Raw genomic sequence first — 13,598 nt, 5'->3', positions numbered from 1 at the left:
TACTCACCATACAAAACATCCATACTTATTACTGCACCTATTACATACATAGAACACTTAACTCTGATATTAACCCTCCCCTCAAACATCTCCTTGCCAACCTCAACAGAACACATGACCATAACACAAGGCACAGATCACTCTTTGATGTTCCTCGTGTCCATCTCACACTATGCAAAAACTCAATGCACATAAAAGGCCCTAAAATCTGGAATTCATTACCTGTAAATATAAAAGAAACACTACCTGTTTATAAATTCAAGTCTCTTCTCAAAGATTACTTACTCACCCAAAACCAAATAAATACTGAATAACTGAACATTATAAATTGTATATCTTAAATGTTTCTCACAATTATATCACATAAATGTTAAACCTAAAACCCAATCTAACTTTATTATTTTTTAAATACACTACCTAACAGAATCACTACCTAACTGAATGCAACCATATGACCTGTCTTTGTAATACTCACTTGTGCTTTATAGTTATCTGTTTACATTAATGTTTTATCACTGATTTCATCATTGCTTAGTAGCAGCGCTGTATAGTCCTTGTGGCTTAGCGCTTCTTTTTGATTATAATAATAATAATAATCATTGCTTAGTTAATCTTAAGTTAATTTTAAGCCAGCCCGTAATGCTATGCATAGTATAAGTGGCTTTGGCATACTGCTCTTATCTGTATTTTTTTTTTTTTTTTTTTTTTTTTTTTGTACCTCTGTATGTGTGCACAAATTGGAAATAAATAAATAAATAAATAAATCTGGTAGTGGTGATTGAACCTGCCAAAGATACTTGTAACCCAGCCGGAGCCGGGCGGTAGTGACTTCCAAGAGTCGGCTTATTTTGTTGGATGCACCATAGACATGGCTCCTCCTGCATGAGCTTGATGTTGGTGAAGGGAATTGGATCTGTGCCCAGTTCCCCGAATTAAGCCTGAATACCTTCCACATCCCCCCCCCAGGCGCTGTATAATCCTCCGGGTTTAGCGCTTCCCCCTTGATTATAATAATAATAATAATCCTCCTGCATGAGCTGGGAAGACCCCATGTGGGGTGAGCTGGGAAGACCCCTTGTGGGTTGAGCTGGGAAGACCCCATGTGGGTTGAGCTGGGAAGACACCATGTAGGGTGAGTTGAGAAGACCCCATATGGTGTGAGCTGGGAAGACCCCATGTGGGGTGAACTGGGAAGACCCCATGTGGGTTGAGCTGGGAAGACCCCATGTGAGTTGAGCTGGGACGACCCCATGTGGGTTGAGCTGGGAAGACACCATGTAGGGTGAGTTGGGAAGACCCCATATGGTGTGAGCTGGGAAGACCCCATGTGGGGTGAACTGGGAAGACCCCATGTGGGGTGAGCTGGGAAGACCCCATGTGGGGTGAGCTGGGAAGACCCCACGTGGGGTGAGCTGGGAAGACCCCATGTGGGGTGAGCTGGGAAAGCGGGATAGGCGAAGAATAGCGGTGGAGAGGAGTGTTCAGTCGAAGAAAAAGAGCCAGAGCTTAACCCAGCTGCTAGGCGCTCGTGGGACCAACTTGGAGAAAACAGGAAGACTACCGCCCCATGCTGTAGGCGGTAGTCAAAGGATTACAGAGGTACATAATGGGTCCAGGGACTGGGCCCCAAAGTTTTGACAGCTGAGCAAGTTACAGATGTAATGAACTCCATGTAGATACTGTCACAATCATGACAAGTTACAAAGGTATTTACAAATTACAGAGGTACAAAATGGGCCCAGGAACTGGGCCCCAAAGTTTTGATAGCTGAACAAGATACAAAGGTAATGAGCAGCGCTGTATAGCCCTTGTGGCTTAGCGCTTCTTTTTGATTATAATAATAATAACAAAGGTAGTGAATCATGTAAGTAAATTTACTTAGGTTTATGCATGGCTACAATCATGAACAAATTATAGTAATGAGCAATTCACACGTCCACACTCGGTCACAACTGTAATGAGTTATTGGTGCAAATATTAATTGTTGAGTCACACACACACGACAGGAAGAGCAAGCTGTGTATGCATCGGTCTCGAAGTAGTCGAGGTCTTGAGTATTGAGAAGCTAGCAGTTTCTAGGTCGCAGGAGATGGTAAGCAGCACACAGGTGGGAATTATAAGAGCAACTGAAGAGGCAGGTTTGCAGTGGAGCCATTTTCAAACTTTTTGAAGCTGCTCCTGGAGAGGTGGTATAGTTTAATCTTGTTACTGAAGGTGAAACATAGAGGCTTGATGAACTCAAGAACTTGGGTAAGTGTGAAGTAAAGAGGTGATTCGCAGGCATACTTAACTTCCAGCACCGAGGCTTTTGTAGAGCTCAGTGCAGGTCATGGTGTCAGCATTCGATGGAAAGGTGTAGAAGGTAAGGTTTTCCCATGAGGATGTACTGGAGTCGTCACTATTTTCTTTTGAGGTGGATTCATTTGGCGAGTCTACAAATGGTGTTAGCAGGTGACTGAGGGTCGACAGAAGCGGTGGAGAGGTGTAATGGTGGTGTAACAGCAGGTTGGGAGGCATGGGAGACGGTAGTTGAGGCAGCATGATCATGGTTGTCAGCGGTGGAAGTGGCTATAGAAGTTACAGGAGCAGTTCCCTGGGCAGGAGACAGGTCTGCAGGTGCAGTAAAGTTCACGACGTTAGGAAGGATCTTGAGGATGTCGGCTAAAGGTGTGGAATCCGGGAAATTGAAGGCAAGCATGCTGTTCAGACAATAGTTCGTTAATAGTGGTGTTGACAGTGCCGGGGTTTGCTGCATTTGCAAAGTGTGCATACATCATGTACTACAGCACCTTGAAGGGAGCACCATCGGGGAGGGAAGAGGAGTTGCTTGGCGAAGGTGTCTGTAGAGTGGTATGTAGAATCTTGGTGGTGTCGGCTTCAGTTTGGTTATTGATGCATATGTCGGCGAATTGGAGGTGTACTTCAGATCTTTAGTTTTTGTTGAGAAATGGTTTACCAGCTAAGGTTAAAGATTAAATATAGGGGGAATTTAGCTTGGAAAGACAGCTCATCACCTGCACAGCCGCCCCTGCAGGCGAGGTCTTGAGAAGCTGTCATATCCACTTTGCAACGGGTTGTAAAGTAAATACATTAATAATAATTTACCCCTAGGGGGTGTTATGTCAGCATATATCAGACACTGATTGCTGACAACACTTACTTGTGTGGACTCAAAGGTCCACTTATCACTGGGGTTTATGATAAGTGACTAACCCACAACTTTATACTCAACTGCGCAGTCAATAGTAGCACATCACGAGTTAGTACACTTACCTGGGTATATGTATCTGACCCGTAGTTACCCCCGGATATCCGTGATTTGATTGAAGAATAGTGTTATTTGAAGAATGTCACACTGGAGTTTACCTGGAGAGAGTTCCGGGGGTCAACGCCCCCGCAGCCCAGTCTGTGACCAGGCCTCCTGGTGGATCAGAGCCTGATCAACCAGGCTGTAGCTGCTGGCTGCACGCAAACCAACGTACGAGCCACAGCCCGGCTGGTCAGGAACCGACTTTAGGTGCTTGTCCAGTGCCAGCTTGTAGACTGCCAGGGGTCTGTTGGTAATCCCCCTTATGTATGCTGGGAGGCAGTTGAACAGTCTCGGGCCCCTGACACTTATTGTATGGTCTCTTAACGTGCTAGTGACACCCCTGCTTTTCATTGGGGGGATGTTGCATCGTCTGCCAAGTCTTTTGCTTTCATAGTGAGAGATTTTCGTGTGCAAGTTCGGTACTAGTCCCTCTAGGATTTTCCAGGTGTATATAATCATGTATCTCTCCCGCCTGCGTTCCAGGGAATACAGTTTTAGGAACCTCAAGCACTCCCAGTAATTGAGGTGTTTTATCTCTGTTATGCGCGCCGTGAAGGTTCTCTGTACATTTTCTAGGTCAGCAATTTCACCTGCCTTGAAAAGTGCTGTTAGTGTGCAGCAATATTCCAGCCTAGATAGAACAAGTGACCTGAAGAGTGTCATCATGGGCTTGGCATCCCTAGTTTTGAAGGTTCTCATTATCCATCCTGTCATTTTTCTAGCAGATGCGATTGATACAATGTTATGGTCCTTGAAGGTGAAATCCTCCGACATGATCACTCCCAGGTCTTTGATGTTGGTGTTTCGCTCTATTTTGTGGCCAGAATTTGTTTTGTACTCTGATGAAGATTTAATTTCCTCGTGTTTACCATATCTGAGTAATTGAAATTTCTCATCGTTGAACTTCATATTGTTTTCTGCAGCCCACTGAAAGATTTGGTTGATGTCCGCCTGGAGCCTTGCAGTGTCTGCAATGGAAGACACTGTCATGCAGATTCGGGTGTCATCTGCAAAGGAAGACACGGTGCTGTGGCTGACATCCTTGTCTATGTCAGATATGAGGATGAGGAACAAGATGGGAGCGAGTACTGTGCCTTGTGGAACAGAGCTTTTCATCGTAGCTGCCTCGGACTTTACTCTGTTGACGACTACTCTGTGTTCTGTTTGTGAGGAAATTATAGATCCATCGACCGACTTTTCCTGTTATTCCTTTAGCACGCATTTTGTGCGCTATTACGCCATGGTCACACTTGTCGAAGGCTTTTGCAAAGTCTGTATATATTACATCTGCATTCTTTTTGTCTTCTAGTGCATTTAGGACCTTGTCGTAGTGATCCAATAGTTGAGACAGACAGGAGCGACCTGTTCTAAACCTATGTTGCCCTGGGTTGTGTAATTGATGGGTTTCTAGATGAGTGGTGATCTTGCTTCTTAGGACCCTTTCAAAGATTTTTATGATATGGGATGTTAGTGCTATCGGTCTGTAGTTCTTTGCTGTTGCTTTACTGCCCCCTTTGTGGAGTGGGGCTATGTCTGTTCTTTTTAGTAACTGTGGGACGACCCCCGTGTCCATGCTCCCTCTCCATAGAATGGAAAAGGCTCGTGATAGGGGCTTCTTGCAGTTCTTGATGAACACGGAGTTCCATGAGTCTGGCCCTGGGGCAGAGTGCATGGGCATGTCATTTATCGCCTGTTCGAAGTCATTTGGCGTCAGGATAACATCGGATAGGCTTATGTTTACCAAATTCTGTGGCTCTCTCATGAAAAAATTCATTTTGATCTTCGACTCTCAGTCTGGTTAGCGGCTTACTAAAAACTGAGTCATATTGGGACTTGAGTAGCTCACTCATTTCCTTGCTGTCATCTGTGTAGGACCCATCTTGTTTAAGTAGGGGCCCAATACTGGACGTTGTTCTCGACTTTGATTTGGCATAGGAGAAGAAATACTTTGGGTTTCTTTCGATTTCATTTATGGCTTTTAGTTCTTCCCGCGATTCCTGGCTCCTATAAGATTCCTTTAGCTTAAGTTCGATGCTTGCTATTTCTCTGACCAGTGTCTCCCTACGCATTTCAGATATATTGACTTCTTTTAGCGGCTCTGTTATTCTTTTCCGTCGCCTGTAAAGGGACGGAAATAGAGGAATAAGCCTTGTGCATACATCGAGTGCCACCAAGTTAATCTGTTCTAGGCATAAGTTGGGGTCTGTGTTGCTTAGTATATCTTCCCAGCTTATATCGGTTAGGGCTTGGTTTACTTGGTCCCACTTGATGTTTTTGTTATTGAAGTTGAATTTGGTGAATGCTCCCTCGTGACTAGTCTCATTATGTCGGTCTGGGGCTCCACGCATACATGTCTGAACCTCAATTATGTTGTGATCTGAGTATATTGTTTTTGATATGGTGACATTTCTTATCAGATCATCATTGTTAGTGAAGATGAGGTCTAGTGTATTCTCCAGTCTAGTAGGCTCTATTATTTGCTGGTTTAAATTGAATTTTGTGCAGAGATTTAAAATGTACCTGGTAAAGTGTATGGTAGAGTTATAATTGAAAGAATTAAGAGTAAGACGGAGAATAGGATAGCAGATGAACAAGGAGGCTTTAGGAAAGGTAGGGGGTGTGTGGACCAGGTGTTTACAGTGAAACATATAAGTGAACAGTATTTAGATAAGGCTAAAGAGGTCTTTGTGGCATTTATGGATTTGGAAAAGGCGTATGACAGGGTGGATAGGGGGGCAATGTGGCAGATGTTGCAAGTGTATGGTGTAGGAGGTAGGTTACTGAAAGCAGTGAAGAGTTTTTACGAGGATAGTGAGGCTCAAGTTAGAGTATGTAGGAAAGAGGGAAATTTTTTCCCAGTAAAAGTAGGCCTTAGACAAGGATGTGTGATGTCACCGTGGTTGTTTAATATATTTATAGATGGGGTTGTAAGAGAAGTAAATGCGAGGGTCTTGGCAAGAGGCGTGGAGTTAAAAGATAAAGAATCACACACAAAGTGGGAGTTGTCACAGCTGCTCTTTGCTGATGACACTGTGCTCTTGGGAGATTCTGAAGAGAAGTTGCAGAGATTGGTGGATGAATTTGGTAGGGTGTGCAAAAGAAGAAAATTAAAGGTGAATACAGGAAAGAGTAAGGTTATGAGGATAACAAAAAGATTAGGTGATGAAAGATTGAATATCAGATTGGAGGGAGAGAGTATGGAGGAGGTGAACGTATTCAGATATTTGGGAGTGGACGTGTCAGCGGATGGGTCTATGAAAGATGAGGTGAATCATAGAATTGATGAGGGAAAAAGAGTGAGTGGTGCACTTAGGAGTCTGTGGAGACAAAGAACTTTGTCCGTGGAGGCAAAGAGGGGAATGTATGAGAGTATAGTTTTACCAACTCTCTTATATGGGTGTGAAGCGTGGGTGATGAATGTTGCAGCGAGGAGAAGGCTGGAGGCAGTGGAGATGTCATGTCTGAGGGCAATGTGTGGTGTGAATATAATGCAGAGAATTCGTAGTTTGGAAGTTAGGAGGAGGTGCGGGATTACCAAAACTGTTGTCCAGAGGGCTGAGGAAGGGTTGTTGAGGTGGTTCGGACATGTAGAGAGAATGGAGCGAAACAGAATGACTTCAAGAGTGTATCAGTCTGTAGTGGAAGGAAGGCGGGGTAGGGGTCGGCCTAGGAAGGGTTGGAGGGAGGGGGTAAAGGAGGTTTTGTGTGCGAGGGGCTTGGACTTCCAGCAGGCATGCGTGAGCGTGTTTGATAGGAGTGAATGGAGACAAATGGTTTTTAATACTTGACGTGCTGTTGGAGTGTGAGCAAAGTAACATTTATGAAGGGATTCAGGGAAACCGGCAGGCCGGACTTGAGTCCTGGAGATGGGAAGTACAGTGCCTGCACTCTGAAGGAGGGGTGTTAATGTTGCAGTTTAAAAACTGTAGTGTAAAGCACCCTTCTGGCAAGACAGTGATGGAGTGAATGATGGTGAAAGTTTTTCTTTTTCGGGCCACCCTGCCTTGGTGGGAATCGGCCGGTGTGATAATAAAAAAAAAAAAATAATATTTAAAAGCTCGTGTGAGTGTGAGTTTTCATCAGAGTTGCCTCCTGGTGTTATTACTGCAACAATATTATTTGCTATATTCCTCCATTTTAGGTGCCTTTAGTTGAAATCCCCCAGGAGCAAGATGTTGGGTGCAGAAGCTGGAAGATTTTCCAGACAGTGGTCAATTTTTAACAGCTGTTCCTGGAATTTCTGGGATGTTGCATCCGGAGGCTTGTAGACTAGCACAATGACTAGGTTTTGGTTCTCGACCTTTACTGCTAAAACTTCCACTACATCATTTGAGGCATTAAGCAGTTCTGTGCAAACAAGTGACTCTGCAATGTACAGGCCAATCCCCCCCCCCTTTTTGCCTGTTCACTCTGTCACATCTGTATAGGTTGTAACCTGGGATCCATATTTCGTTGTCCAAGTGATCCTTTATGTGGGTCTCAGTGAAAGCCGCGAACATTGCCTTTGCCTCTGCAAGCAGGCCACGGATGAAAGGTATTTTGTTGTTTGTTGCTGGCTTTAGACCCTGTATATTTGCAAAGAAGAATGTCATCGGACTGGTAGTATTGTTGGTACTGGGGGGGGGGGATTTTTTTCCGGCATTAGTATCTGTATCTGTTGGTTTGGAGTGGAGGCCATCGACTGTGGTTCCACTCCAGGAATGACTGGATTTGGTGTACGATTTCTGCCATTTCCTGCCAGTTTTTTTTCCTTCCTCGCACTAAAAAACCTCTCCCTCTTGAGTGGCTGTGGCTACCCAGGTTTTCCCATGGCCTGGATGTTTTGTATCTTTTTGTCCCCTTTAGATGGTGTGCCTGGCAATTTAAGTTATAGCACAGTCTTTCCTGTACTGAAGAGGTAGACATTTCAGGGTGAAAAAGCTTACAGGAAGGGAGTTTGCATTTTCCTGTTGTCATATGGGCATGGCATTTTCTAGGGTGGTCATAGTTGCACGTCCCATCTGTTTTTCCAGATTTTCCATGTCTGCAGATACCAAGTACATAGTATGTGCACAGGCTTGGTTTCCGTTTGCCTTGGGTTTCTGTGACTGTATTCCCTGTTGGTGCATGTTTCCCTGTCTTATTCCTATCCTCCCTAGCACCAACAATGGAGCTCCCACCAGTTGTTTTTGGTAATATATCCTCACTATTGCTAGTGGAGTCCTCTTGTTTGCTATTTCCTGTGGTATTTCTAGTTTGCAATATTGGTTTTATCTTATCTTTGACTACACTTGTTTCCCCACTACGGCTCCTGTCCCCTATGAGGTCATTTATATGTATTCCTTCCTGCGTATAATTCCCGACTACCTGGACAAAATCTCCAGCTTCACCATTACTGTCTCCCAGGACAGCACCTCCAGCTTCACCATTACTGTCTCCCAGGACAGCACCTCCAGCTTCACCATTACTGTCTCCCAGGACAGAACCTCCAGCTTCACCATTACTGTCTCCCAGGACAGCACCTCCAACTTCACCATTACTGTCTCCCAGGACAGCACTATCAGCCCCACATTTACTGACTACCAGGACATCCCCTCCAGCCTTACAGTTTCTGACTACATGGCCAGTATCAAGGGCAGTACCATTCAGCCCAGACTTTTTATGTTCCCATCTACACACTACACTCTGTTGGATCGCAACACTCGTTGTTGCACTGTTCATCAATAATTGTTCACAATGTTAAGTCACTAAATGGGCTCTGGTGGCATGGTGGCTAACGCTCTCGCTTCACGCGGCGAGGGCTGGGTTCGATTCCCAGCCAGAGTAGAAACATTGGGCGTGTTTATTTCCACCTGTTGTCTATGTTCCCCATCAGTAAAATGGGTACCTGAGTGTTAGTCGACTGGTGTGGGGCGCATCCTGGGACACTGACCCTTTGTTATGCCCGACATGTGGAGCATAACAAAAAGGGTTTTCTTAATAGTAGTATGTCATTGTTGTCAGCTAGGCCTGTATACCATGTACATGTAGTAAATAAAGATATTATTATTATTATTAAAGAAGCTGATAACACTTCTCTGTAAGTGTTTATTGAGATCTTTTGTGCAAAACGTGCAGAACATTGTTCTTTGTTGGTTATCCCGGCACGTCAATGTCTCTCTCAGTGGAGTCAAAAGTAATCTGACCTCACAGCGTCCTACGCCACTGCAATGCCCCTAGAACATAAAGGAAAAGTTGACCTAGTGCTTTTTGCTTCCTTGCCAAACCTCCTCCATGAAGCAAAGCAGAATGTTTGATTCTTGCTGTCATAAGCACAGACAACAATATACACTATCTTTACCATGGTAATAAAATGGGAGCAGGATTTTCCTTAATTATCCTGCTAAGGTAAGAGATGGACTGTCTCTTATTAAACTACACTTTGCAACACTGGACTCTTGCAAGGAGCGGCGGTCGCTTGACCACGTCACATACTCTTATTGCATCTGGGATCAATTACTTGCTGTAGCAAGCTGGCACTGGACAAGCACCTAAAGTCAGTTCCTGATCAGCCGGGCTGTGGCTCGTACGTTGGTTTGCGTGCAGCCAGCAGCAACAGCCTGGTTGATCAGGCGCTGATCCACCAGGAGGCCTGGTCACAGACCGGGCCGCGGGGGCATTGACCCCCCGAAACTCTCTCCAGGTAAACTCCAGGTAGCAGTAAACAAGATGTTTGCCCCTTCTGAGAGGGTTGGGCCCCTCAGGGCTGAAGGGGGCTGAAGGGGTCTGATACCCCTCTCCTGGAGAAAATTTCTCCACAGTTTTCTCCGATATGATTTCTTCCATGAGTGGGCACTTAGCTGTAAGGGTATGATGATTACCTTTGCAGTTAAGACATGTTGGAGCCGTAATGATGGTGCAGGATCTGGATTCGTGTCCATCATTCCCACATTATTGCCGTAAATTTGACCAGCATTGTTATTATTATTATTATTATTATTATTATTATTATTATTATTATTATTATAATCAAGGGGGAAGCGCTAAACCCGGAGGATTATACAGTGCCTGGGGGGGGATGTGGAAGGCATTCAGGCTTAATTTGGGGAACTGGAGCACAGATCCAATTCCCTAAATCAAGAGCCCCTCACCAACATATTTGACCAGCAGGCAGGTCCTAACGGCGGTAACTAAAGCTAGCTTCGAGGAGTCATTGATTACTTTATTCACAGGCTTGATTTTCACATGATGCGACAGCATTGTGAGAAAGGTGGCGCTTGTAGAATATAAATTCCCCTCCCCAGCGGGGATCGAAGAGGGAGACTTCTTGAGTGTAGAGCAACTGTGTCTTGCCCACATGCGTTGTATAATAAGTTTAGCGCTCCCCATGATTATAATAACAATCACAGCTCCTGGCTCCGTGTGTGTCGTGGGGAACCCTAATTCCTTAGATATATCAAAACAGTTCATATAAATCAATACCTACTTATGAAATTGAATTCATCATTATAATTAACAGGGAATCTCTCATTTATCTGATATATAAATAAAAAATACAATATAATTTTAGTTTCACAAAAAATTCAAAATATATTTTTTGAGACAGTAATAGGTTTCTATTTAAAAAAAAAAATGCTTTCATTACTCTGAAAAAGAACCATCAGCAAATATTTTAAAACGTCTTTGTTGTGGCGGCCATTTTTAAATGTCTTATTTAGTCTGTTTAAACTGTGGGGGTTTAAATCTATCTCGACAATGTGAGTACAGTTGTATATTAATATTTTTTTTCGTAAGAACACCAGAGTAAAATAACAGTTTAAAGATAAGAGAGTGAGATAATAACACAGGTATAAGCTACTACAATATTAATATATGTAGGTGAGAGTTTCTTCCTGGGCGGGAGACTTTGTATTTATTATCCTCAATTTTGATACTTTGTATATATATTTTGACCTTATTAAACAGTGGTATTAGTGTATGTTTATCTGGTTAATATAACGTAGCGGGTTACACTGATGTGAATTATTTGTTGTTGTACTGTTTGAATGTTTAGTGTCGGACAAAATTATTATAATAAATTTGAATTAAATTACGTCTAAAACTGAATACAATAATACATAGTCGTTATGGCTCAGAAATAAGCTGAAATGACTATGAGCTGGCAATAATTGTAAGGATTAATGATTTTGAGTTATAATGATTATTATCTATAATGACTGTGAACTATAATGACCAGAGTAAGTCAGTTTATTCAGGTATATAGTTATATTGATTATTATACATAGCAGCATGTGTGTAGTGATCCTGGGATAACTCAGAAGAGTCGCTGACTTATTTCCACTGGGCTCTATAATGTGCTATGACATATAATGACTGAGCCATAATGACTAAGCTATAATGAGTTTTAATGACTATAAGCTGTAATGAGTGTTAATGGCTATACCTGGAGAGGGTTTGAGGGGTCAGCGCCCCCGCGGCTCGGTCTGCGACCAGGTCTAAATGAATGGAGAAGTTAGATATGTCTCTACATTGTCTAATAAGGTCACTAACTTGTTTAAACTATAACCGTAAATTATACATCAATAATTCAGGTTAGCTTTGGTTATCTTTGCAAATAGTTTTACTAAAGATACATATGGGATAACTATTCACTATTATAACAGTATTACAGACTTCTGATAATTTGATAACTAAACGTCAGTGAGATGACTGGAAATCTTCCTTGAATCTGTTGCTCCTCTTCACCTAGCAGTAATTAGGTACTAAGAAACGGTATATATTGACTGGTGTGCAGTTAAGATAGGTGCACCATACAGGAAACTAACAAAGGCTATATTGTGTAAACCCCCCTCAAGGAAGGTTCCTTGATGTTGGTGAGGGGCTCTTGATTTAGGGAATTGGATCTGTGCTCCAGTTCCCCGAATTAAGCCTGGATGCCTTCCACATCCCCCCATGCGCTGTATAATCCTCTGAGTTTAGCGCTTCCCCTTGATTATAATAACAATAATAATAATATATTGTGTAAACCAGTATTTTTTATTTATTTACTTTCCATGGAGTGATCAAGATCAGGTGGGGCGAGATGCCATATGCATGTTATGGGTTGCATCCTGGGCAAGTGGTTCTAGGGTCCCCAGTGGAAATAAGCCATATATAGTGGCTTTATTTGGTTATTAACCCTCCTAGTTAATAATTCAGTTAAACTTTTCTCCATTGTTATATACTGGATAATCTCCATAAGAATAATCCTTGTTCATATCACCAGTACTATAAAAGCATTCTTATGGATTACTAAGCAAAAATACTTGAGGGTCAGCTTAGAAATTTACACACTATCACAGTAATTTACTGAAATGAAAAAAATATGGAAGGAAGCATAGAATAAACCCAGTGAAAAGCAAGGATGACATAAGAACAGTCAGAGGACACTTTTGTCAACATCTATTGCTCATGACACTTTGAACTCCTGCCAGCAGATATCAGAAATATTTCTGGAACAAACATGCAAGAATTTAATACGAAACTGAACCACTTAGCCCTACAAGTTCCAGATCAGCCATGTTGGAATGGCTAGCATTAACAGCCTGGTTGCCCATGCATTCAGCAAGGGTGAAATTCTCAGAACTGGTCATTGTATAGAGAGTCACAGTACTGTGACTGGAATAACTAAAAAAATACGAACTTTGGAATTTTAAAATAATTTGTTGCTTCCTCATTAATTACAACAAAAAAAATATTAGAATAATATTAAAATATATAAATGTCTTACGGTGTTTGCACTTTTAAAAGAAATTTGGACAAGGAAGAAAAAGTCCAAAGGCAAGATACAAAATGGCTTCAAGATCTAAGACTGGAGTGTTTGGTTGATAGGAGGGAAAGATATGTAAGAACCACACATAACGTAATAAAAGGACACAAAGAATTGATTAGGAAAACTCGAACACCATCAGCTGGCAGAATAAGAAGCTATAACTGTTAACTAAGAAAGAAGAGCCACTGAAAGGATAGTGGTAGATTGATGGAAGGATTTACAAGAGGTAGTAAGTGTTACAAGAACTGGATATAAACAAAATTTATAATGAACTAAATAATGAACATGGGACACCAAGAGCTTTGCTCTGATTACCACAAATAAGCAATTGCAGCTTTAGAATTATACAAAAAATCACTTAACTACACTGTTGATCCTGGCAGACTGCTGCATGAATTGCTTTGCTACATTTAATGTATGTTTTTCACAACTGTGATATGGCTTTTGCTTGTAAACTGCCATTATGCTTGTCTTACAGCCAGCATGTTAACACTCACAGACTTGTTACTGTTATATGTG

At 42.4% G+C, this 13,598-nt stretch overlaps 1 protein-coding gene across 3 annotated transcripts in view; it reads left to right on the top strand.

Moving 5' to 3' along the window:
• Nucleotides 1–2,332: 2,332 nt before the first annotated feature.
• Nucleotides 2,333–13,598, top strand: part of Pif1 (Pif1 DNA helicase) — a 93,154-nt gene continuing 81,888 nt past the window's right edge. Inside the window, exon 1 of one of the 3 annotated variants that reach the window (XM_070092178.1) lies at nt 2,333–2,362. In XM_070092178.1, coding sequence (XP_069948279.1) covers nt 2,346–2,362 — 17 coding nt within the window. In that variant the 5' untranslated portion in view covers nt 2,333–2,345. Of the gene's footprint in view, nt 2,363–10,932; nt 11,026–11,323; nt 11,439–13,598 lie in introns of those variants that run through there. The other 2 variants (XM_070092179.1, XM_070092180.1) reach the window with 2 other exon arrangements.

The sequence above is a fragment of the Cherax quadricarinatus genome, chromosome 38 (genome assembly GCF_038502225.1).
Source record: "Cherax quadricarinatus isolate ZL_2023a chromosome 38, ASM3850222v1, whole genome shotgun sequence".
NCBI lineage: Eukaryota > Metazoa > Arthropoda > Malacostraca > Decapoda > Parastacidae > Cherax > Cherax quadricarinatus.
The sequence above is the reverse complement of the archived record's forward strand: the minus strand, read 5'-3'. Positions and strand labels throughout refer to the sequence as shown.